We start from the raw sequence: 26,528 nt of genomic DNA, 5'->3' as shown, positions 1-26,528 counted from the left end.
GTCCTTCTCTGCACCATGCCAGTGATACTGGAAATTCATAAGTGTTTCCGTTCAATGTTATATAATGAGCCCAGCACCTTTGTTAATAGTTTGAAAGTTAATTGGGATGGCTTACCTATTGAGGTGGTCCCAGCAGGCCATTTCTGGTGGTCACAAGTTGATCTTTCAAACTCTGCTGAGCTTCTGTCCTTTGCTCCGAGTGTACCTGTTGACTGGGGTCTACTGTTTGTATGTCAAGGCGGCCATGATGGCAGAGGAGCTGAAGAAAGAGCAAGACACTAGCGCTCACCTGGAGAGAATGAAAAAGAACCTGGATCAGACAGTGAAGGATCTGCAGCTTCGGCTGGATGAAGCAGAACAACTTGCTCTGAAAGGAGGGAAGAAGCAGATCCAGAAAATGGAGGCCAGGGTAAACACTGGGGTTGGGAGCTGGTGGTAAGCACCGGAGTTCTCCATAGGTCAGAGGCCCCTATATCAGAGTTGCTAAGGAAATTAATGTTTTGCTTGACTTCCTAGATCCGAGAACTAGAGTCTGAACTAGAGGGGGAGCAGAAGCGAGCCACAGAAGCCATTAAAGGTATTCGCAAGTATGAACGGCGAGTCAAAGAACTGACTTTCCAGGTAAGAGGGAAAGGAAGGAGCCAGTGCTTCCCAATACTTCTTTGACAACTTACGTATCACCTAATCAGGTGCCACTTTTCTAGGGTGAAGAGGACAGGAAGAATGTGATAAGGCTACAGGACTTGGTGGATAAGCTTCAGCTGAAGGTCAAATCCTACAAGAGACAAGCAGAGGAGGCTGTGAGTTATTTGAAAGACACAAGCTTCATTTTTGGTCATTTGTACAAAATGCATAAAGTCTCAGCTTTCACATCAGAGGTATGACTTAGGGTTTTTATGTGCCATTGCTTTCTGATTTTAGGACCAACAGGCCAACGTCCACCTCTCCAAATTCAGGAAAACGCAACATGAGCTGGAAGAGGCAGAGGAAAGGGCTGATATTGCTGAGTCTCAGGTCAATAAGCTTCGAGCAAAGACCAGGGAAGTTTCTACCACAAAGGTAAGTTCCTCCACAGAACAGATGCCAAATAATTTGTCCCTCCTGAATGATGCAACTGTGTTTTTACAAATCCCTGCTGCAGCAGTGGATGTATGAAAAGGAATCTGAGCATCCAGAAAGGAGCCATTAAGAATGCTGCACAGAGTGGAAGAAGCAACAAACTTAATAGCTCTGGGTTCAAATTCGCTGTGGCTTCAGCATCAGTGAAGCCAATGGAATTAGGCAAGGAGAGAGTGTGGCTTCAGGCTACAGTGTATTGATAAGAGGCTTACTCAAAAAACCAAAGTGCCCCCTTGCTTTTGCAGGAGTTAGTCTTGTAAAACCCCAGTTCAAAGACACAAGTATATTATCCATTTAAGCCAGGGATAGTCAACATGGTGTCCCCCAGATGTTGTTGAACTACAACTTCCATCAGCCCCAGCAAGCACAGCCATTGGTGAGGGATGATGGGAGTTGTAGTCCACCAATGTGGAGGACACCACATTGGCTAACCCTGATTTAAGCCCTAGTCACCCAAACTTGCACAAATGGTCAGGTCCCACATCCACTAAATCTGCTCCAGAGGGTTGGGAGTCCCTCAGAGCAGATTTAGAGGAGAGCCTGGGGAATTGCTAGTAGAAGGAGCTTCCTTTCCTCTTCCATTGATAGAAGCCTTACCATTAGCTGAGTGGCACTGCTGGATTCAAATATATTTGGCCTTCATTTATTTAGACCATTTGCAACCCCCTCTTCAGCCAAAGAGGCTTCTTGAGTATTCTTAATCTTTGTTGGAAGCCGCCCAGAGTGGCTGGGGAAACCCAGCCAGATGGGCGGGATACAAATAAATTATTATTATTATTATTATTATTATTATTATTATTATTATTATTATGTGGCTTACATACAATGACTTTAAACAAGACAATCTGGTTACAATATAAAAAGTGCTACAGACATGGGAAAACAGGCAGGGAAGAGGAAAAAAGCAGATTCAGGTGCCAATTGTTCAACAGTTGTTCTTGTGATGACAACTGGCTGAGAAACAACTCAGGGCCACAAGTGCCTCATGGAGCTGGACTTTGGGAAAGGCAAATGACTTTGCTTCTCATCTTTCCTACTAAGGAAGCCTGATAGAATGTCTTCTATCATTCTGCCACTTGATAAAGAGGAGGCCAGGTGGAGCTGGTTTTTCAGCAGTGCTGCTGGTGTGAGCCCTGCTTCCCATTTCTCAAGAAGATAGTGGCTGAAACGGCACATTGTTCTCCTTGCATTTTAACAAGTACTGAGTTTGTTTGTTTTGTTTGTGGCAGGTAATCATAGAAAGTGAAGAGTAAATCTACTGCAGGACAGAAGAAGCTTGGAATGTATGCAAAATGCATATACGTCCCCATGATGTTGCTTGAAATTGTAGTAATCCTGTGATCTTTCCTCAATAGCCCTAATAGAAAATAAATTTTGCTTTGCTTAAAGACTTGGTGAGTTTTGTTCTTTGTGTTGTAATCTGCAGACATAATAAAAAGTGAAAGTGGTTGCAACGCTGATACCTCAGGAGTTGCTTGGTAGATGCTACTTGCTATATTTCTTCTTTACTTAAGAGGCAGCAGCTAGCCACTGTCTATGAGGACACATCTGGATTATGTCCCTATGGTGTTTGCTTACCAGCCAATGATACCATTGATACTGCAGTGATGGCGAGGTTACTTATCTTGCTTCTTACCTATATTCTGGGCAAACAGCCGAAGGCTACAATTTCAGCCAAGCAACAGCCAGAGGTTTTTATGCACAAGAAATATACATGCCTTTCCCGTCATATAAGCAAGAGACTCCATCTCACAGTTCAAGGACACTTCCAGACAGGCAAAAGTGAAGGAAGGAGGGCGAGTTGTGTTGCCTGGGGGAAGGGCGTCTCAAGGGCCAGATAGAAAAGCATGGAGGAACTGCATTTGGGGCCCCAGACTAGAGACTCCCAATCCCTTCCTTCAACATATCACAACTGTTCATTGAAGTGTGACCTCTGGTGGCTGAAAAAGGAAATTGCCAAATGCAGTGTTTTCACACAAGGGCATGGACAATCTGTAGACTGTCAGTATTTTGCAATAGGGGTTCATTTGTATTAGTCACTTTTTTTATTTAAAAAATGACACTCAAAGGGACTCACAAACACAAACACAAAAAAACATTAATGGAAAGGATAAAAACAAAACAGGGATAAATCAATCTAAAATGCACAAGTAATATATTGTTAGGGTGGCGCTGTGGGTAAAAGCCTCAGCGCCTAGGGCTTGCCGAGCGAAAGGTCGGCGGTTCGAATCCCCGCGGCGGGGTGCGCTCCCGTTGCTCGGTCCCAGCGCCTGCCAACCTAGCAGTTTGAAAGCACGTCAAAGTGCAAGTAGATAAATAGAGACCGCTTACTTGGCGGGAAGGTAAACGGCGTTTCCGTGTGCTGCGCTGGCTCGCCAGATGCAGCTTGTCACGCTGGCCACGTGACCCGGAAGTGTCTCCGGACAGTGCTGGCCCCGGCCTCTTAAGTGAGATGGGCGCACAACCCTAGAGTCTGTCAAGACTGGCCCGTACGGGCAGGGGTACCTTTACCTTTAATATATTGTTGCTCACTTATACAGGGTTCAGTTTCCTTGGAATGAGAGACAATGGAGACTGTGGTGCATTTATAATATATGGTTTATTTACACACATATGTAACCTGAGCATTAACACCCCAAAAGGGTATTGCTTCTCCCAAAGCCATAGTCTTGTGAACCACCCTGGGATCTTCGGATGAAGGGCAATATAAATAACAACAGTAAGAGAAATCAAGCATGGCTCAATTTCTTCCAGTTACTCAACTTGCCACTTCCAGTGTCTAGCTTCTTGCTCACATAGCTCAACTCCCAACTCTGATCTTTGTCTTTCTAACAGTGAGTTGAGGGAGGCCCACCCATTTTTAGTCTGGCACAGCACCAGTTCCTTTGTTATCTTAATAGCCCATACCTAGAGGGCCATTATCTCACCAGGAAGCTAGCCTGGCTATTCCAGCAATCAAATCTGTGATGGATCCAGGAATTAGACGGGGGCTCAGGCATACAGCTTACCCCTCGCAAACTCATAACAATGTATAAAAAACAAGTACAGTAAGTGAAGCAATGCAGCACAGCAGGAAACAATCCGGCCTACATAAAAACTTAACATGCATGCAGCTTCACAGCTAGCCCCAGAAAAGGCAGGCCCATGCCATGCCTTCAACACCTCTGAGAAACAGCTCCTTCAGGTGAGATCAGATTCTTTTTTTTAAATAGCATGCCCTAAACTTAATGTTGAAATGCACTGGCTTCTATATAGCTCAATTACTCAGAAGAAAATACTTTTCTTTGGGGAACAGATGGGAGGACAAATGTGAATGACTGTCCTCTAGCAACGGCTACAGGCCACATAAAATGTTTTGCAGAAGTTCCCCAACGAGAAGCGAGAAAAGCTTTACTGTTTCTAACACAGAGGCTACTGACAACAGAGTGTTAAATTACGAACATACTAGGAACTCTAAACTTCCATCTCCATCCTTCTGTCAAGCTTCCTTACAGCAGTTCAGTTCTTAGTGGTGTGGGAAATCCATTGAAGTAGGGCTCCCTCTTCCCAAAGAGGCCATTCTTGTGTCACTTCCATTGCAGCCATAAAGCATGGTGCCCATATAACCAGTACTCCATATCACTATCTCCCACCATGAGTCCCCACATCCTGTCCCCCAGCATAAGGCTGCCCAGAATGTGGAATGAGGGTATGAAGATTCATAATATGTTTGTCACTATCTAGGCAGGTGGGATGTCACAACAAGTTTCTAACTCCCCAAACCCCATTCTGGTGCTCCCAACCCTTTTGTTAGCAAAGCTGAAGATAGGACACAGAACTCAACTCCCCTCTACATCTGTCTGTGGCATTAAAGGTAAAGGTAAAGGTACCCCTGCCCGAACGGGCCAGTCTTGACAGACTCTGGGGTTTGTGCGCCCATCTCACATCTATTGGCCGGGGGCCAGCGCTGTCCGGAGACACTTCCGGGTCACGTGGCCAGCGTGACAAGCTGCATCTGGCGAGCCAGCGCAGCACACAGAACGCCTTTTACCTTCCCGCTGGTAAGCGGTACCTATTTATCTACTTGCACCCGGGGGTGCTTTCGAACTGCTAGGTTGGCAGGCGCTGGGACCGAGCAGCGGGAGCGCACCCCGCCGTGGGGATTCGAACCGCCGACCTTTCGATCGGCAAGCCCTAGGCGCTGAGGCTTTAACCCACAGCGCCACCCGCGTCCCATCTTCGTAAATCATTAAAAGAATCCTCATCACTGATGGCTGAACTGTGATAATATGAGAAGAAAACAATATCACTCTTAAGGTGGAGCCTCAATGCAGCTTGGAATCTCTGCACAAATATATCCTGGGAAACAAGAGTCTGAGAGTGAAAGCTGACACACTTGACAAGGTCCAGATGCCATCTCACTTAGGAAGGACATGTGCTTCTTCCAAAAGTCTAAGTATAGACAGTCTTAGAAGAGTCTTGCTGTGGTTACATGCTCTCTTAATAAACATGCAAGGCATTCCACAGGGGCTAGATTGCCCACAGTATCCTGTTAAAAAGGACCATGATATCATGGAAGCATTGACAGCTGTACGAGATTTTAGAATGGTGGACCCTATTCATATTCCAGCAGGCTTATTGCTACTTGCACCAATTGAAATTAGGGGTTATTTCAGATGCCACAATTCCCCCCCCCCCCGAGGTTATTGCGTTTTTCAGCCTAATGTAGTCTGCCTGTAAACAGCTTACAGTATTTGCAATAAATGTGAAACAACCATTCCGTCTGATGTGGGTAGGCATTATTGTCCTAATTTATGGCTTCTTGATACTGTGCAATAAAAAGCAACATTGAGGAGAACAGAATAAAAAATATGGATTAGGAGTAAAGTTGACAATACTTTTCTGGCTGGGATCATTTGCCATTAATAACTGTATAATAAGGCAAATTTCAGCAGGTGAAGTTTTCCCAGCATGCAGGCACAGTAATGGTTCATTTGCTGAATTCCTGCCTGTCATGCAGCTGTGAAAAAGCAATGTAGCTTTCCAAGAAAAAGGGTGGCAACTAATTAGGAACAACTTTGGTTGTGTTGTTCATACAATGTCAGATAGCCAGAACAAACCACAGTGGACCTCAGTAGGATTGTACTGAAATATATTCACAACATAGATATGCTTGTTTTGCAGTACATGAGAGAATATTGCTTTATAGTGGGAGAGAAAGCAAAGGCATGTTCTAGATAGAGGATGCAGTATTGGCTTGATCAACTAAGACAGTTATTGTGCAAAGGAATGTATAGGATTGATTCTGAGTATTTCTATGCCCATGTTGCTCCTTGCTATTCAGCTTCTAAATATGAAATGCACCTTGTATTAGTATGTGTTACTGGATGTTTTCTTCCTAAAACTGGCCAACTGGCTGCAGGATATATTACAAATCCCAGCAAAGTTGGCATGGAGACAGATATCTGTGTGCTCAGAACTATTTTGATTAAGGCTCTCGAGAGACAGAAGACTGGATAAGTCAAGTGTGAAATGAGTTACTGTCTTTCATAGCCTCTATCATTTACCATCTCTTCCTTGCTATTTCTGTACTACAAAACAGAACAGCTTTAAAATTCACAAACTGCACCCTGAACAAGGATTGGAAACAAACTGAAAACCAATGAAGTTGTTCCAAAATATGTATCATATGTTTACAATAGCCTTTGGTTGATAACTTATAGGCAGCTACGTTTTAAAGCCATTTAAGGTTTCTGGATCATCTTGAGGGACAGTCATGCATGCAGCACATTACAGTAAGTCAATCTAGAAATTACAAAGGCAGAAATGAGGGTAACTAGTTATCATAGGGATGGGATGTAGCTCAACAGAGCATATGCTCTGCATGTTAAAGGTTCCCTAGACTCAATCTCTCATATCTCTAAGTAGGATTGGGGTGGAGGGATCCCATCTGGATTGCTGTTGCCAGTCAGTGTAGACAAAATTGAGCTTAACAGATCAAGGGTTTGACTTGGATGACTCTAGATTGTATTTCACAGGAGGGTTTCAAATGCATATCATAAATTTAAGTTTGTATAATTAAAGTGCTCTGCCACCCTAGCATAACAAATCTACTTTTTAAAAAACCCTGAACTTTTTGCACTTATCCTGCCTCCTTCCAATAGCTATCTTTTATTCTTATAGCTTACTTAATATATTCTGCTTTTGCCCCACTTGTTGTTTGAGTTGCTCAGGCAGATTATCTGTTGAGACTTTTTAGCAGTGTGACAGTTAAGTTTTCCCCACCTTCGTAGCTTCATGTGTGGATAGTGTGATTACATACTTTAGTCACTAGATGGCACTGGAGTTAGTTGTATCTTGGCTGTGAGGAGCTTCCTTGTCCCGTTTTTTGTGGGAGAGACAATAAACTTAAGAGTCTAGTTTCATGACTGGTGCATCCTTTGAGCCAGTAGCCTTCAACTATTTCAGACCTTTCACCCAAATGTGCATTTGGGGACCACTTTATTATTATAATTTTTACTATCTATTTGTATGATGGTAGTGCCACTGTTGCGACCCAACTTAGGAAAAGCCCTTCTGGTAACAAAATGTGCTCCCTGCCACCACTCAACCACCACCTGCTGCCCCCAAACCACCCTCAAAAATCCTACAGAAGACATATAAGCAGGCCTATGTTTAGCTGCTGCAACCACCAGACTGTCAGAGTTCCCTTCAAAGAGAACAGGAGAGGATTATTTCCCAGCTCATCAGAATGGAAGAAAGGACCTGTCAGACTTCTTGAACGGCTCTGCAGAGCAATACGAAACCTGTGACCCTATCTCTAGTCAGGATGCACTTTTTGATGAATAGCTCACCTTCCAGAAGGGCTAGAGACTTTCTTTGGGTGGTTGTTTTTCCCAATGAAAGCTCAGACTCTAGAGCCCCAATTGCACCATGAATAATTGGTCTTGTGGGGGCATCCCTTTCCTAAAGTTCTCTACTCCATGATGCTTGGTGGTTCTTCCAAGCATTTGACTGAAATATTCACACATGGAAATATGGCAGCAAGTGAGCAATGCCTAATATGTATGTACAGCATAAGTGCCAGGGAACACATATAATATGCACATTGATCTAAAATATGCTGTTCCTAAGCAAGGGGACGTGGGTGGTGTTGTGGCCTAGGACTTGCTGATCAGAAGATCGGCAGTTCGAATCCCAGCGACGGGGTGAGCTCCGGTTGCTCGGTCCCTGCTCCTGCCAACCTAGCAATTCGAAAGCAAGTCAGAGTGCAAGTAGATAAATAGGTACCGCTCCAGTGGGAAGGTAAACGGCATTTCCGTGCGCTGCTCTGGTTTGCCAGAAGCGGCTTAGTCATGCTGGCCACATGACCTGGAAGCTGTACGCCGGCTCCCTCGGCCAATAAAGCGAGATGAGCTCCGCAACCCCAGAGTCGGCCACGACTGCACCTAATGGTCAGGGGTCCCTTTACCTTTACCTTTAAGCAAGAAAACGCACACATGCTTAAACAAGATACCATAAATTCTACTTGAATTCTTAAACAACAACAACCCAGGAAAACTGAAGATCAAAGCGCTGCCTTCAAGTTTGAATTTTGCTTTATCTCAGATTATTATCCCCCGCACTATGGCTGTGTTTTGCTGACAATGGAAAGGCGGTAGCACTGCCACTACCAGAAGTGAGACCAGGCACATTGCTATTTATCTTCCTTCCAGACTACATTCAAATGATCAGAAATCACTCCACACACAAACTCCACAAATGTCCTGTAAATGCAATGCCCCTCAAATGCTCTGCACATCATTCAGATTACTGAAAGGAGGTTCCTTTGCCAGATACCTCGATACAAGGCAGGGTTGGTGGGGGATGACAGTGACTGACAATTATTTTTATGCAAGCAAAGAAAAGGGGTTTTCACAGTTATAATAACCACAAAGTTTACTGCTTAATGCCAGTTGTGTCCACAACAAAAATCAGAGCCAATGAAAGTCCACAGAATAAAACAAAGGCAAAAACGGGCATCTTGTTCTATTCTGTATAATGGGGGGAGGGATTTTCTTCCCCCTTACCAGTAGAGGGACACAGAGTCCCTTGAGACACATCAGCCTGTGGCTGACACTCTCTTTGGCAACCTGCCATTTTACCCACACACATTGAACTTGCGCCCAGTATCCCGGCTCCTTCACTGTAAGCAAAAACAAAGCAACAAAAACACTCTTGGGGATGGGATAGGAACGCGTTCCATCCTTAATGATTTGATGCATAAACCTTATGCAAAGATACTCATATTGCAGAATTCTAAATGAGAGGGTTGCATTGCCAAACCAAGGCGCTTGAAGCCATATAGCAGGATCACTTCAAATGTCACTAATGTGCACTTTAATCCAACACATTCAGAGTAGCTTCACATGTGAGCCTCCTTCCAATATCAGATACATGTTATTTAATTCTTTCATGACAACTGCAAACCATTATCATCCTTTTTATGTTTATTTCACAGCCGTCTCTAAGCGATTATGCACGTGATTTGATATTCTCATCATCACAACGGTTTGCGGTGACTGTGGGGCCGGGGCCGGGTAGGAAGTCTAGTCCTTGCCAACTCTTGGACATTTCAGCCTATGATAAGATATCACTTGCCATAGATGCAGCTTTGAGGAAACAAGGAGCGCTGAAGAGGTCAGCTGACTGCTTCAGTAAATGCCCTTTGTGATGAGGGGAAAGGATAGTATATTTATATATCTATTTCTAAAATGCATATTGTTCAATAAAACATTATTAATAAATATCAGCATAATTAATATTAATGTAATTGCATTAATTAAAAGAAAAGTATCATAGCCATAATGTGCTAACAGCACTGTCTAGGTGTAACTATCAGGGTAGGTTTTAAAACCCTTTGTATGTGAGTTTCACAAGAGGCAGAACATGTAGTTGAGAAACAATGGCTTCTCAATACATCCAAAGCACACATCTCAAGAATCCTGGGAACTGTGGTTTGTTAAGGATGCTGAGAACTATAGCTCTGCACTTGGTAAACTACAGTTCTCAGGATTCTTTAGGGTGGGGAATGTACTTTAAATGCATGGTGTCTACACTGCCACTGAAAACAACTTCACAATAAACTGAAGTCTAGGATGACCTTGATGAGAAGTAATATGTGATATCTTAAACCCATCTCCACCTTGCCAATTCCCTCCACCCTCCTTCCACTCTCTTTCCTACCACCTTACTGCCGCTGCACGCACCCTTCAGCTCTCCCCTCCACTACTTCAAATTTTGTACTTCAAGTGCCTCTGCCTTCCCCTCCAAACACAAACCCCAAACATGGTTCGTTACAAAAAGTGAATCCTTTCAACCAAAGGAGTTTGAGTTAGTGCAAACTGAACTGCTGTCAGCACGGTCTAACACATTCTGATGTCACTGGGTAGCCTTTGTGGAAGGAAACTGGGAAAGGTCAAAATGCTCAAGAGCAGCTGAATGGAAATGGCCCAGTTTGCATGTAGTGCTAGGCCGAACTATGGCTTCGTGCAAACAAGCAAGTGTGCAGGTTTCCGGATAGAATATCATGGCTGTTTTGTTCTTCCTCTGGTCCTGCTGCTGCTACGCTGCTATGAGCTAAGCCATGGTTTGACTTAGCTTTATGTATGAACCCAGGCTTGTAATTTATTCCGTCCCCGCAACAAACCACAAATGTCACAGAACAAACCATGGCTACACCTTGTAGTTTGTCTGTAATGAAATAATTATTCAGATGGAACACTAATCCAAATCATGACTTACCTCACAACAGTGTAGTAGTGGCAAGACAGGAGGTGCAATTTTTCCCCTGGGAGCCAGCCTGTTTGTTCATGGTATGGCTTGGTGTTACATGTGAATCAGGTCACTATGAGAGTATGCTGAATCATTCAGGCAGGCAAGTTCAACACAGGCAAATTCAAACCTGGAAATAACACATTGCTTCTTTTCAGGGTCAGGTAGTGATGCAAATGTTTATTTATTAACCAAATTTGTATACCACTTAATTGTAATTAAACCCTTTAAGCAATTTACAAAGAATCCAATCAGATGACTTCTTCTTCAGAAGCTTTTTGGCAATTCAGATGGTCTCCACCATCAGCAGAGAGATATCCTCTACATATCTTCTTGGGGTCAGTGATTTATGCGAGGTGAAGTGGTTAGATTGGAACCTGGGGTCTAATTCCAACTCTGCTGTGAAGCTCACTAAGTGGTATTGGGACAGCTGCTATCTCTCCCAGCCTAATCTACTTCCTATGGCTAGTCTGATCTCAAAGCAAAATAAAGTGAGAGCCATGTACATTGCCCTGAGCTCTTAAGAGGAAGGGCAGGATTCAAAAGGAATAAATAATTACCGAGTGAATTACCTTCAGTTTGCTGCTATGAATGCTCCTTCGGTACAAAAGTGAAAATGGCTTAAATAGCTAAACAGCAATGACACTCATAAAATTTTAGGAAACATGCTTTGAGCTAAAGAAATCTCCTCACTTCTGAATCATGTTACAGCGGCCTTCTGGGATGCTGCTGTGGTTGGTATATGATCTTCATAGCTCCCCTGAGAATGTTAATCTCCTTAGCTCCTCGGCATGTGATTCTGTTTGAGGCTTTCTTTCTGATTATTTCAAATTGTGGGGGGAAACCCAAGCATTTCCTTCGTATTGTAAATAATATTTCCACATGAAAGTCACTCAGGGCTGAATAGTGGGTAGTCTCATATGGTTGTGCATTTGAGTGGAAGAGCTTGCAAATGGATTATCAGGTTCAAGTGAAACATTAAGGAGGGCAGGATGGAAAACTGATTTCATTGCCATACATGGAGGACAGGAGTTGCTCGGCATTGACACCCTATTTCTGTACTCAAGTCTGTCCACCAGCTGGTAAGTGCTGATGCAAAGGTAACTGATCTCAGGAAAAACATGGGTCCCGAATGTCCATAAAGGAACATTACTGGGTGAAGGTTTAAAAATAGAGGCAATCAATGTGATGCACCCAAGACTGTCCTGAGAGCAGCTCTACTCTTGTAACAGTGCTGACAGAAAAGAGTGACATGGGTGCCAGTTTTCCATGCAAGAAGTGTGCCTGTTAAGATTACCTTATGAAGGAGTGAGTGGATATTCCTTACACTTGAGCAGCAAGTTGCTTCTGTACCTGACCAGCAATAAGTCCTACGGATGGGTGATGTGGGATACCTTTCTGTTTAACTTTTATCACCTCTGTTATGGAGGCAAGCCACCTATTTTTGAGGGCTGTAGCCTTTAAACAAAAAGTAGGCAACACACAGCAGCACTGGAGGCTGGACCATTAGGGGAAGAAAGAACTGCTCCACCAACCTAAGGGCTCAGCCATATTTTCTTTGCTCTGCATTTCTAGACACAGGTTTATGCTTCAAAACTTCCTGTCTTCTTCTTCAACTCAGCGATTTCCCCACGAAAACCTACTCTTTCCCTGCAAAAGCCTACTCTTTACCACCAAATTGGAGCAAATGACAATTCACAGAAACCCTGAATTACTGTTTGTTCTGATTCAACGTTAAAGAGCGGATTTTCCTGGAGAAAGCAGCAGAGTGGGGGAAGCAGTTGGATATGGACTGGGAAAATGCAGACATTCAGCCTCTATCTTCCTACTTACACCCAGTCCAAGGAGTAGCACTGCCCATCAGCTTCTTCAGTGTCAGTGTTGGCCTTGTAGAATTCAGCAGGGAGCAGGTTAGGAATAAAACTAGAATTGGCTCAGGCTCCAAATACTGTTGGACTTCCAACCTTCTGCCCTACAAGTTCCAATGGGCATCAGCCACAACCACACTGCAGTGTTCCCTTCCAGCTTCTCACTATGGAACCAGATTTTTTCAAGCTACTACATGACCAATAACAAAATAGTAATACCAATTACTTAGCCACTTCTTCTGGTTTTCTGATGTAATATATATAAAACACATGTGGTGTAAACTGGTGTTAAAAGACATGGCAAAAAATAAAGATAAGAGGGTAAGAAATAATCTAGGGCACAAATTATGTATAAGTGCAAGCAGGAGAAAGGGAAGGAAGAACAACTGCAACATAAATGTGATTAAGAAGATCAAAGTGCTTTGGGTTTTTGTGCACAAAGGGCAGGCCAACCAGGAGCAGCTGTAGTATTTAATTCAATAGCGGACATAATCTCTCCTGCAAGAAAAATACCAACCAGTTCAAATAACTCAAGGGAAATAAAGAGAAGACGATGGAAAGATTGATCTAGGTCCCGGAAACCTGCATTTGACTGGCATGGCAATGTATGATATACACCTGTCAACTTGTTCAAGATTAAGTCCTCAAAATCAACTGAAATTAAGGAAGGAGATGTTTAGTCAGATTATCAGAAGAGAGCTAAGAGGTCTTTACTGTTTCAATGAGAAGCTCAAGAACTGGTTGCCGCAGCACCACACTGTGCGGGGGCAGATTTTATGCATGCAGTGGTCAAGAAGTGGGCAGAACTCATTGATGCTGATGTTGGCTCAGCATTGCTGAGCCTCTGTAGAGATGTTTGGCAGCCTGCCCCACCATCAATAAACTATGCCACTGGCATATGCAAACCATTAGAGGCTTCTAGGCAAGAACCTCCTAGATGAAGAAAGAGTCTGAAGATGTGGAGCCAGTGCTTGCTTAAAGCAGGGGTGGCACTTGGACTTATTTCATGCAGGTGAATGGGAAGAAATGGGTGGCAGAGAGAGAGGGGTGGGAGAGAAAGAACGAGACAAAAGGAGCTACCCCGTCCATTTATGGCTCAGGCCCATGCATCCTCCAACAGATTGACTCTCAGAATGTGCACTTCCCAGGAGAAAAAAAGGTTCTCCACCCCTAGCTCAAAGTTTAGAAACAGGAGCAGCTGTGTGGGGCTTCCTATGGTCTATAGGTTGGTCTGTCCACATGTTTCTGCAATATATCATCTTCTGCACATCCTGTATACATCTTTTCTTCTCATCTGCATAAATCCCTATACATTATTATTCCCCTTTATCATTGAAGGGTGCCCACCTATGAACCCTTGGTTTGGACATTTCTGACTGAATGAGGATTTTCTCACAAATAAAGTGTAATAAATTTTAAAGGAGGTTGGAGAAAAAAATGGAGAGCACACTCTCCCGCAGGTGTTCTGCCTTATCTCCAAGAATCTAAGAACCATGAAATATGGGTACATCAAAGATTCAAGCATGAGGAAATTCCATTTTTTTATTAATGAGCTGAATCCAGAGTCAATGTTTAAGAGCCAAGTCAATCCACCTAGATCCTGAAATGTATATAATTTCATTGTGTACTAAACAGCAGAGATGGAAAACGTCCGATGGCAGTTTTTAGATCATACAGTCTTGCTCTTATTGCACTCCTGTTCTACTTTTTGCTGTGCTTCTGCCTTAAGCCCCTTACTCCGCTCCCCCCACCCCCCAGCACGAACTTCTCAGCCTTGTCATATTACTCACCAGCTGTGTAACAGGAACCCTTCAGCTGTTTTGATGTATGAGGCGTGAGCATGTCTGAGCCTCATCCTGTCCTTTTGAGACCCTGTGTCCAAATACCTGCTGCTGGCTAGAGAGACAGGAGAAGTTTATTAACCCTCCCAGCTATGGTGAATTATTTGAAGTCGCTCCTATATTTCCATTTCCCTGATGTTGCCTCTGTCTTCATCAGGTTGATGTTTTTTGTCTCTCTCATTCTGTGACTGAGGTTACTCTCACATGTCCTCGGTGCCTGGTTCAAAATCCCAAACCCAGCAAAATGGTACACACATCATATGCTGTGCTTGTGCCCATGCCCACTGTTACACGAGTGTGCCCAAGTGGTTAACAGTTAACACTCATGGTTAACCAACAATTAAAAGCTTAGAATATCACAGTGTTTCCTGATTAAATCAATTTAATGCTTTCAGTCCTACTTTTCTTGCAACAGTTATCGTTGTTAGAGGAGATCTCATCGAGGATGCCCCAATTAAGCACCACAACATCCTGGCCAAAGGAATACAAAAAGTCCTTTTTAAAAGAGGTTAATCTAACCCAACACTACTATCTCTGCAGGGTAAAAAAAAATTATTTTAAGCAGAGAAAAATCTAGCCTTACCATCTTCATGGTGCAGAGCCTGGAAGAACCCTAACAGAAGTGTGTAGAGAGGAGACATTCAGTTTGGGAGCAGGATGGCTCCAGTACTTTTTTGTTTTGTTTTTGTTTACCCAGCGCCAAGATTCCTGAGCATTCTCTGGTTACAGGACAGCGGCTGAAGTCCAAGGATGCTGTTGGAAAAAGATGATCCCTTGAGGCATTTCTGCTAATACTGAAAACATGGTTGAGCACGACTCTTTAAAGCTGCAAATCCCGCAGGGAATGTTTTTAGAAACACATTAATGCCTCAGCTAAATCAGAGGCAGGCCAAAGCCTCAAGTCAAAATTTCAGAGCAGTATCATAAGGAATAGGAGGCACTCAAATGCCATAATTCTACTTTTTGTGTGTGAGAGAGATACCGCAACATGGGACTTGAACACAGCAAACTAGGCTCCTTTTTCCATTACTGCCATTCCTTCCCTTAAATTGCCTCTAAGTCCTGAGGAAGAAATATGGCATGTTCTTATTCAGTGACCATGGAACTAGGCCCTTAAAGGTATAGTGTTGTATTCAGTGCTTTTTTGTGGTGGTACAAGCACTTCCTTTTTGTTGCCCATGGCAGCCATTATGTGCTGCCACCCATGTTACTTTTATCAAGATACAACTACCAGCACCTCGTTTATTTATTTTTTACCAGAAAAAGCACTGGTTGTAGTCAACTAAGTTTTACTCAGAGTAGACCTGTTGAAATTAATAGTTTTAACTTAGTCATGTTCATTAATCTTGCTGGGTCTACTCTGAGTAAAATATAGTTGAACACCACCCATTTTCTTTGGGACTTCCACCTGGCAACTCCGCTTCTTTTTATTTTCCTGCACCCAATTTACTGTTCCTTCCTACATTTTTTTTATTTTAGCTGTTCTGATGATGTAAAAGAACTTTGCTCCTAATTTCAAAGCAGTTAGGACCTCACCTTTTCAACTGTTAAATGAAGTGAATGGAGGAGTTTTTATTTGTCCACATACTTTCTGATTAAATTATTTATTGCTATTTATCTGAAGAATTTTGGATCACACTCTTTAGTCCAGCAAGTCTTCCAGGTCACTACAGATGAGAGAGGCCCTACCCTCAGGCTTGCAATCTAAAAAAACCCCATGATATTGAGAGAGAGGTGGAAACAAGCAAACTCAAGCACAAGTTATTAATTACAAGTTCTTTTAATGACCAGCTGGAGGAGAAAAGTTCAAGGAGGGGAGGAGCCAAACATGGCTGGCTTTTCAGCTGTGTCATTGGAATGGTTGCTGTCAAATGACGAGGAAGGAAGGAGCCTGGGTTTACAGCAAATCTGAGGATGGCCTTGCATCACTTTTCTTCCTTCCTCTATTACAGCCTGATGTAGTGGCTGCTGCCAGGTGACAGTTCGGAAAGAGGGAGGAGTCTAGATTCTCAGCTCAGTTTTTAGTGACCCTGCATCTCTTCTTTTCCAGTGTTGCAAAATCACATCCAGAAGAGAAGTATGCTACATAAGATGGTTTACAATTTGAATTTGGATACTTATGTCCAGGGGTAATATTCACCTTGACTTCTTAGGTAGGCCTTCAATCTGTGGATGACACTTAATAGTGGGGTGTGGGGAGGGACTAGCTGTGGAATACATGACATAGCTGGATCTGAGTTTGCAGCTCAAGCATAGGAAGCATGTCAGTTTTCAAAATGAACTTTAAAAAATCTCTTTTTAAACTATTTGTTGGTTGGGGTGTATCTACCAGATGATTACCTCTATCAGCTATTTTACTTTCTTTTGTGCCTTGGTGTTGTATGATTTTTAAAATATAGTTACAGAAAATCAGTGTTGGGCAGAAAAGCAGTGTTTGACAAAAACTGTAAATGGTTCCAAATAAAGTATGCGTTAACAAGTGTTATTTCTGAATTCTTCCAAATTGCATGTACCACATAGAACAAAATTCAAATTGTAATACAATAAAATACAATATCTAAGAAATAAAATTTCTTAGTGCAACACATTATAATTTCATATAAGACCAAATCCCCCAAAGCCTCTACTGGAGGGCAGGCCCACCGTAACTGTAAATAGGTTCCTATTTAACTGCATTGTTTTCAGCTTCCCCTCACCCTTGAGCTTTGAGACCAAAACAAATTTATTTTTAAGTACCGTAACACAATTAAGGGTCTGCTTATATGATCCATTATCCTAAGACGGAAAACCCACCAACTCATCCCAACTTATTATTTATATAGGAACATAATAAGCTGCCTTGGTTAGGTGTGTATTGAGCAGAAAAGCAAGTGAAAGAATATGAACAACTCCTGGAAAGGGCAGGAACTTTTTTAGACTGCAGTCCTAATTCCATATAGGATTAGGAGTAAACCCCACTGAATTCAATAGGACTCCTGAGTGAGCAGACATGGTTAGGATTGCACAGTTGCTCATTTTTCTTTCATGAGAAGTCGCTAAGCAGCAACTAGATGTGCCCGGCAGCCATTGTGAATATGGCTGGGAATTTGGATGAAGAGTAGTGGATCAATTTTGCTCCCTTACCCAAAGTTTTCAATTTCACACATATTTGGAATTCTAAATTTATTAATTTATAGCCAGTGGTGAATGTGTTGGGTGTAAGATTAGGCAGATGGTAGTTTGAGTCCCCACTTAGTCACTAGGTGGCCTTGCGCCAGTAACTATTTCTCAGGGAAAAGATAAAATGGAGAAAAGAACCAGGTATGCTTCACTGAGTTCCTTGGATAAAGGATGTAATAAAAAGGTAAACGGACCCTTGACCATTAGGTGCAGTCATGACCGACTCTGGGTTTGCAGCACTCATCTCGCTTTATTGGCCGAGGGAGCCGGCGTACAGCTTCTGGGTCATGTGGCCAGCATGACTGAGCCGCTTCTGGCGAACCAGAGCAGTGCACCAGAGCGGTACCTATTTATCTACTTGCCCTTTGATGTGCTTTTGAACTGCTAGGTTGGCAGGAGCAGGGACCGAGCAACGGGAGCTCACCCCGTCGCGGTGAATTCGAACCGCCGACCTTCTGATTGGCAAGCCCTAGGCTCTGTGGTTTAACCCACAGCGCCACCCGTGTCCCTAAAGGATGTAATACTCTGTTTCTGTTTCAGAATTTAAAAATGTAAAGCACCACTGGTAGCAAACTGAGGAGAAAACTGCAAACCTGTTTCTGAAGTCAGATATGCCCCAAAACATTACATGGATCTGCTTAGTCCACAATGGGAAAGAGATGACAAACAGTTGCAGTCGAGCTCAGTGGACAGGATGAATGCCTCCAGCCTGCACTGCCTGTACCCACATTGTAGAGAAAACAATCTGGATACTTTGTATTATGCTGGAAGCCAAACACTGGAGTGCGAAACGTCCTTGTTATGCGAATAACTCCCTCTTTAATAGATAGCGAGGCATTACAAATATCCTCAAACAATCCCAATGGCCTTATGTCTGGATTAGGCCTTCTCAATGTGTGTAGAATCTATTCCAAAAGGAATGCCTTTGGCTGATTCACAACACAAACATAGCCAGAGAATGCATGGCCTGTGATCCTTGTCAGCCTTACAACAATGAGCAGACAAAGGCAAACACGACGTGCTAATTGAAAGCAACACTTCATGCATTTATAGGTCAGGCTATCTACCAACTGCTAAAATGTCTCGCAGAGCATCTTGCCCATTTCCGTGGGAACATTTTCAGAGATTTTGAACACATGCTCCCTCTTCATGTAGCATTGAAAGCTTGCATAACTTTTTATTTGTTGATCACATAAAACAAATGGCCTTCTAATGTACATCACAATATAAACTCTATGTGTGTGGGGTTTTTTTTTTTTTGGGGGGGGGGAGTATAATCAGTGGGGCCTGTCTAGAACACACAAAAAGAAAAAGCAGTCAAAAGAAGACACAGATTTGGGTAAAATTTGCATATCCTGATTTATATGTATAGTCAGCAACCATTTGGCATGGGGGTTCCATTCCTGGCCCCCATATGCGTCAACGGAGCATGCATAATAATAATAATAATAATAATAATAATAATAATTTATTATTTGTACCCCACCCATCTGGCTGGGTTTCCCCAGCCACTCTGGGCGGCTTCCACAAAGACAAAAAATACACTAAGATGTCACACATTAAAAGCTTCCCTGAACAGGGCTGCCTTAAGATGTCTTCTAAACGTCAGGTAGTTGTTTATCTCTTTGACATCTGATGGGAGGGCGTTCCACAGGGCGGGTGCCACTACCGAGAAGGCCCTCTGCCTGGTTCCCTGTAGCTTTGCTTCTCGCAATGAGGGAACCGCCAGAAGGCCCTCGGTGCTGGACCTCAGTGTCCACTCTGCCCCATTCAGCTCTGCTACACCCCCATTCCATCCCCTGTTCTGCCTTCTTCCGTGTCCAAATGGACCTGTTTGTCAGCGGCCACACATTAATTGGACGAATGCAAAATGTTCACCCCCTGTATGGAAGCCAATCTAAAAATGATTACAAATTCAACTTTCTAAATTAAATTATACATCTCACCATAATTGGAGAAACTGTGAGCAAGTGACCCAGGTGCCTGCTTGTTTGCTATCTGAGTGCAAATTATTTCTGGGCAACACCAAGGCTCCTGTTTAAAATTTATCTTAAGGACTATTATAAACTTGATGAATGCTAGAATGTCGAGATTTCCAGAAAGAAAGGGTTACAGTGATATAAGATTAGATTAAAGAAAAGATTAAGTTGACAGAGATTGGAAAGAAACATTTAGAAGTTGTTAAAAAATTATGGACATTGGGATGCAGAAAGGGGAGGTATGGGGAAGTCCGAGAAGAGAGGGTTATGAAAAATTGTTATGAAACTATACGTGTTTGAATGTCTTTTTATGTCTGTGTTTGTCTTAAAAAAACTTTGTAAAACCAATAAAAATCTTATAAAAAAAAAAACACACCAAGGCTCCTGTTCTCCCTTCTTACAGTTATTTGCTTTTAAAACAGTTTCGGACCAATGAACCCTTCAGAGAGAGGGCTGCCCTCAGGTGTCCCCTTTATAGAAGACCGTCCTCTCTAAAGTAGGACACATGGCTGCCCCTAGAAACAAGCCCGATCTTAAGTACTATTGCTGCATTAAAAATCAGCTAAAATTGGAATTTTAACGTTTCAGGAGGGTACCAGGTTAAAAAAAAACTAAAGAGGATTTACAGGGAAAGACACAGGTTGTACAAGTTACATAAAAGTTAGCATTTCTCAATCTGTAGACTTGGAAAGAGATGAAAATAATGTAGGATTCTGCTTAAAATAAATCCCTCCCTGCCCGGTTTTTCTCAGGCTCAGAAATTAAGGGTCTGATGGCAATTCAGTGGCATGATCTGGAAGAAAAGAAAGTAACTGAGAAATGCTAACATCCTTAGGCCTGAAGGAAGCAGAACTCATCTCAGTTATTTCAGCAGTATTTATACAAAATGGGGTTTTTGAGTACTTAATTTGGAGATTATCTGGGAAGAATATTACATTTTGCAAGTTTCTTTCTTTTCCTTTAAAAAATAAATAAATTTGCAAGTTTCTGTCAAACATTTGGAAATATTTACTCAACTGGTGAATGACTGTAACCAGAAGTGTTGGTATAAATTGGGTATTTAATTTAATGCTGACTGCATGGCAACATGTAACTTTAAAATTTATTCTTTCTCAAATACTGCCATAGGAGATTATCCTGAAAAAAGGAGATAAGGACATATATACCGTAAATGTATGCTTATTTCCTATTTTCAGCCTGATAGCGTTGTTCAAATTACTTTACATCACATTAGGCTTCACCACATAATAAGCTGTATTGGTCCCAGAGTCTGAGAATATAAAACTATTTCTGAAAAATCACATTGTGATGTATGCTGACTGCTTGCCCATAAAGAACAAGGAGCAGATGTCAAGGTTGAGTGGAATAGCCTGAGAACGGAGTGTGGAAAGGATAGGGTTTGGGGAAAGCTATGATAGGCTATAGCTACCATTGTGATTTTGGACTGTGTGGTTGTGCAAACATCAGAGGCCCCATCTGATGAGAGGTTAAACACCCCCCCCTGGTAATGCCATTATTTAAGTCTTAACATCCATATTTGGATGTTATAAAGGAGGCTTGCATGAGTTGCCCTATGGCAAAATCTGAAGAAGCTCCTTTTCAGTTGAAGTCCTCCCTCCTCAAAGTGGATCTTGGGTCTTTGCGTTAAAACCTTTGCAGAATCTTTTGGCTGCAGAGGGGGGGGGATGACAATTCTCTATACACTGTCTTGAGATTTAGTGAGTTTAGACTCTCAGGCAGCCGAGTGTCCACTTTCCAGTTCTTCCCCTCTTAGGTGGCAGCACACATTAACCAGCCCTTAAAAACCAACAGCAAAAAGCATGGGGTAGGATGAACAAATCTGTCATTTTCATTTTTCTGCTCTTAAGTTTAGTTTACCACATCAGTTTGTGATAAAAAAAATTGTAATGAAAATTCATCAACATTTTAGTGCAATTTCTTCTAACGTGCACATTTTTGTATGCAATTTTACCTAATACACACATTTTAAAAGAAATGGTACATAATAGAATGCATTTAATATAATGCATTTCACTAAGATATGAGTTCATATGCATACTGTCCCATAATTTGTTGTTGTTCAGTCGTTTAGTCGTGTCCGACTCTTCGTGACCCCATGGACCTGAGCACGCCAGGCACTCCTGTCTTTCACTGCCTCCCGCACTTTGGTCAAACTCATGCTGGTAGCTTCGAGAACACTGTCCCACAATCTCATCCTCTGTCACGCCCTTCTCCTTGTGCCCTCCATCTTTCCCAACATCACGGTCTTTTCTAGGGAGTCTTCTCTTCTCATGAGGTGGCCAAAGTATTGGAGCCTCAGCTTCACGATCTGTCCTTCCAGTGAACACTCAGGGTTGATTTCCTTAAGAATGGATGAGTTTGATCTTCTTGCAGTCCATGGGACTCTCAAGAGTCTCCTCCAGCACCATAATTCAAAAGCATCAATTCTTCGGCGATCAGCCTTCTTTAGTGGTTCCCAAACTCCACCCCCACTTGAAAATTGCTGAGGGTATTAAGATCATCATCATCATCATCATCATCATCATCATCATCATCATCATTATTCCTGCTGTAGCATTTGTAATGCACTGTGATAGATGCTGTAGGGTTAACTGTATTTTAATTGCTTCTTTTATTTCTTATATTGTATTACCATTTGAATTCCATAAAATTCTGCAATGCAATAAAATATAATATAAGAAGTAAAAGATGTAAAATAAATACAATTAAGAATCCAGAGGACAGTTTAATGTTGACACGGCACAGAACACCTGAGAGAAGCTTGGGAGCCCCTGCCCTAATTTATGTACTTTTGGACACTTTTTTTTGTTAAAAGAACCTGATCCCAAAATTCAGTGAAGCAGAAATTTAAAAGGATAGCCATGTTTTGGTTTGTGTACTGTTTTCAGAGGAGCGAATTAGGTAGATTCACATTTAAATATGTATCAAAACCAAAAAAACCCCGTATCCCTAGGCAAGGGAGACAGCAGCTGGGTCCTAAAAGTGGCATACAAAGAAACCTGTTCATAATGAATTCACCAAATGTTACACCAAACACTTATGATAGCCAAGACCCTTGATTATGGGAGATAAGGAGTGAACTAGCTACTACTGCAATATTGTTTCCTAATCACCTAAAAAAATGTGAATAATAATCTCTTGTCAGCAATGGCTCTCTTTGAAAGATTGCAGCAAGAGCAGTTTCAGCCCTTTCCAATCAAAGAAATCAAATCTACTTTATTTCTGAGAGTTGATGATCGAGCAGTGTTTCTAAACAACACGTTTTCTTAATGCGCTCACTCTTAATGAATAGCGGATGCGAAAGGAGCCTTCAAAGGTCTTTTTTTACATGCCTATCTTCATGATCAATCTGAAATGAAGGCTATTCATTTCCCCCCCTCAGGCAAGCAGGAAAGCAGCCATCATTCATGGTACACATATTAAAAGGCTTCTGACCAAAGAAGGCCCTGTGCATTATACTGCAACAGCAATATCTATTCAAGGGAGAAGTCTGTAAGCACTATAGATGGTCTATGTGAGGGTATCATTTCTTTAAATGAACCTGTAACACGTAAAACAAATGCATAAATCCCAGAGTTCTTATATTTGGCCCAGATCATATTCCCTCCACAGCTGATGGACACATGGTGCACTCACTCTCTTGAGAGCTCCAAACACCCACCACAAGTAATAACATGTCAGCGAAAAATAAGCTTCTTATGGCTGAAACCTAACCCTGGGGAGCAGTGAAAATGACATCGGTAAAAATAGCTCGACTGAATGTGCTCCTTGGAGATGTGCTTGTAAAGGAAATGCTGGTCCCAGGATAGGAGCACAATTTTTTATGCCAAATTGAGTTCCCTTCTAAGGGCGGTTTCTCTTTTGTGCAGGGCCTTTCCACATACAAAGCCTGTGCTCTATCACTGTACTATTTTTTATCTTATTTTTTGCAGACAGGACATACTAATTTATCAGCCAGAAAGTCTACAGAGGAAAGGTAGACATAGTTTGCTAGGCTGGAAAAGTTAAAAGGCATACAGAGGGCAACTTGCCTTGTCACTCTGCATTCAGGAAATTATTAGTATACCCTTATGCTACCACTTAAACATCAATCAGCTCCTTTAAAAAATCTCGTTTTCAGAAACAGCATTTTATGTTTGAGATGGGACCGTTTGGATATGCTATGTATTTGAGCCTGAACGTCAGAAACAGAGGAAATTGGAAACTCCTGCACTTTGGTTAAATTACTAAAGACCAGAGTAGGAAACCTTTGCTTTTACTAGAAGGATATTATAGCTGGTGATAATGATTAAAGTCGTTTTAGCTTTGATTTTAGTGTCTAAACTGAAGCTTAGCTCTTTGGAAAATATTACTCTCTAACTGGCAAAACACAGTGGTGCAAAGTGGAGATAACAGGCATTCTGTATCGTGTTTCGGAACTGTGTGCTTTTCGAAGAGTATCACTGGTGCTAGAATTTACAGAAGGTACACAGAGAATCGGGCCCCTAATCTCAATAAGAGAGGGAAGCTTCAGCTCCCAAGCTGCAAAACTGCTTAGGATGCATTGCTAACAGGTACTTCCAAGAAGGCAAAGGAAAAGGATTTAAAGGATGAAGAAAGGGGAAGGAATTTACTACAGATGCAAATTGAGTCTTGGGATCTTTTTAGAAGTCAAGAGGCAGTGTGTGGGTATTCTTATTTTATCTAATTAGAGGAAGAAGTTTCTTAAAGCCTGCTTCAGCTGTTAGCATATGGAAGATATGCTGTTATTCTAAAGGTCACCATTCTGCCTCATGAGCAACTGTTGTATCCTCTCAGGTCTTACTCTGACCTGGCAGTCTTTCATCTCCTGACTTTGAAACTCCAAAGCTCAACAGCTTCTCCGGGTGTTCCTCTTCCTTGGGGATGAAAAAAAACTTTGAAAAAAATGTTACGCTCAAACTTTGGAAAAAAATGTTATGCTGTGCAGCAGCAGAAATGTACTCCTTGCCATGCTTTAAAAACTGCTCAGAGTCAGTTTAGAGACTGCTTAGTTCCTTCTTCACATCACAGCTGAGTTACAATGGTACAATTCCAATATTTCCTTGAGTAAACAAAGTGTGAAAGATATATGTCAGTAAACACTTGAGGGTGTGTGCTATGGACAGCTTTCTGATGCATGTCCAAAGTGTGCTTAGGGCCATTTTGCCACCTAAAGTACTTAATCGCTTATGCTCTAGAAGAGCTCTCTCCAAACTACAGGCACAGGTTTCAGTTCTGTATCAAATGTTTTGTATCAACTCAGCTGGTGCTCTGTATATACTCTGCTTCAGATGGAACATACCCTGTCACCCCCCCCCCCACATTTCTTATGAACTGCCATCAAACCAACACAGAAGGCTAAAGGCATGCTGACAGTTTCTGCTCAAGAAGAATGCAAAAGCTACACAATTTGCATTCTGTGCATCACAAATTTTAAACACCCTACAGATCACATAATTGTATTGCATTTTATACTTAAGCCTTCTACAACATAATGCCACATCATTACATAAGTTTGCATTTCATCCAGTGCGTTAGTACAATATAGTCAAATTTCTTTTATCCAGAGTGGTTAACACAATGAACAAATTTCTATTCTGGGTCTTCTCAAATTACCCTGTTCCTGAGCCTTAGCAACAATTCTTGAGGATGGTCATTCCCTCAATGATTCCATAACCCAATAGACCTTAGTAATTGCAATATTTATGGGGCTTTATGTAATTCACCATGTCCATGGTCCATAGGATCCTATTATATATTTGTTGTGTGAAGTCAAGGTACATATGTTGAATTGGTGCTGGAGTTGCTACCCCAAAGCTTTACTGATGTCAGATGCAGTGACCACTTCCTTTGCCCATTTATTTATTTATTTATTTATTTAATGCCCCCAACTTTGGGAAGCAGTGGCTTGGACTATTGTCCCAAATTATTACTCAGATTATCAGAGAAAAAGTAGGGGAACTTAATGGAATCTACAAGGGTCACCTCCTAACTTCCTGCAGATTTAGCCAAAGTAAAAACAGCCTCCTAAAAACAGCAGTCCTGTTTACTTGTATCCCCTTGATTATCATTGCAGAGGGTGGGTGGAGTGGGGACAAATTAATTGCATATCCCTGTCATCATTCCTACAGTCCTTTTTGAGCTAGGAACTGACTGACTGACTGACTGACTGACTACAGCAGAAAGCCCATTTGACTCAAGTATGCTCTCTGCACGATTAACAAGCTTGGAAAGGTTTTTAGAAGATGCAGGGAGATCTACTCGAGTAGTGCTTGACTGCAAACATTCAGCCCTAGCATTTGAAGTGGGCAGCAAGGACGGTGACAGGAACATATCCGAGGGAGCAGGGTCAATGGACATGTCCCTGATTTCCCATCATGGGATATGAGACCTGGGCTAGTAGGTAAAGAGGATACCGCAAAAGATTCCCTCTTCTCCGCTGCATTACAAGCACAGTATTGCAAATCAGAACCTCCTAGTTATATCCAGCATCCTCTGTACCAAACCATCTCTCTGTACTCCCTAATCTACATCAGGGACAGTATTGTTGCAGGAATTTATGCATAGGTTGGGGGGGGGTTGCCCCTCCAGCAGATATCATGCACATGCAGCCCACTACCAAAATCAACACAATCACTTTGGTGACTTTTGTGATTTGTCCGCACAAAACACTTCATCACAGTTTCTTCCTATCTATTCAAAGTTAACAGTATAATGCTTTCAGAAGTGCCATTTACAATGCTGAAGGA

At 42.2% G+C, this 26,528-nt stretch overlaps 1 protein-coding gene and 1 long non-coding RNA gene across 2 annotated transcripts in view; one reads left to right on the top strand and one right to left on the bottom strand.

The window, feature by feature from the left end:
* LOC309520977 (myosin-3) overlaps window positions 1-2,507 on the top strand; it is a 32,898-nt gene extending 30,391 nt beyond the window's left edge. The window contains exons 36-40 of the mRNA XM_082203054.1: window positions 239-409; window positions 517-621; window positions 705-800; window positions 922-1,059; window positions 2,349-2,507. Of these exons, the coding sequence (XP_082059180.1) occupies window positions 239-409; window positions 517-621; window positions 705-800; window positions 922-1,059; window positions 2,349-2,372 (534 nt within the window). The 3' untranslated portion in view covers window positions 2,373-2,507. The remainder of the gene's footprint in view (window positions 1-238; window positions 410-516; window positions 622-704; window positions 801-921; window positions 1,060-2,348) is intronic.
* The window catches only part of LOC309521947, a 183,512-nt gene that overhangs the window by 53,027 nt on the left and 103,957 nt on the right, over window positions 1-26,528 (bottom strand). The window contains exons 2-8 of the long non-coding RNA XR_014214797.1: window positions 15,204-15,373; window positions 14,570-14,675; window positions 13,398-13,433; window positions 12,745-12,969; window positions 10,882-11,041; window positions 675-775; window positions 116-289 (exon numbers count right to left, since the gene is read on the bottom strand). This is a non-coding gene — a long non-coding RNA (uncharacterized lncRNA). The remainder of the gene's footprint in view (window positions 1-115; window positions 290-674; window positions 776-10,881; window positions 11,042-12,744; window positions 12,970-13,397; window positions 13,434-14,569; window positions 14,676-15,203; window positions 15,374-26,528) is intronic.

This window comes from Podarcis vaucheri (assembly GCF_965113315.1).
Source record: "Podarcis vaucheri genome assembly, chromosome: 2".
Lineage (NCBI taxonomy): Eukaryota > Metazoa > Chordata > Lepidosauria > Squamata > Lacertidae > Podarcis > Podarcis vaucheri.
The sequence above is the reverse complement of the archived record's forward strand: the minus strand, read 5'-3'. Positions and strand labels throughout refer to the sequence as shown.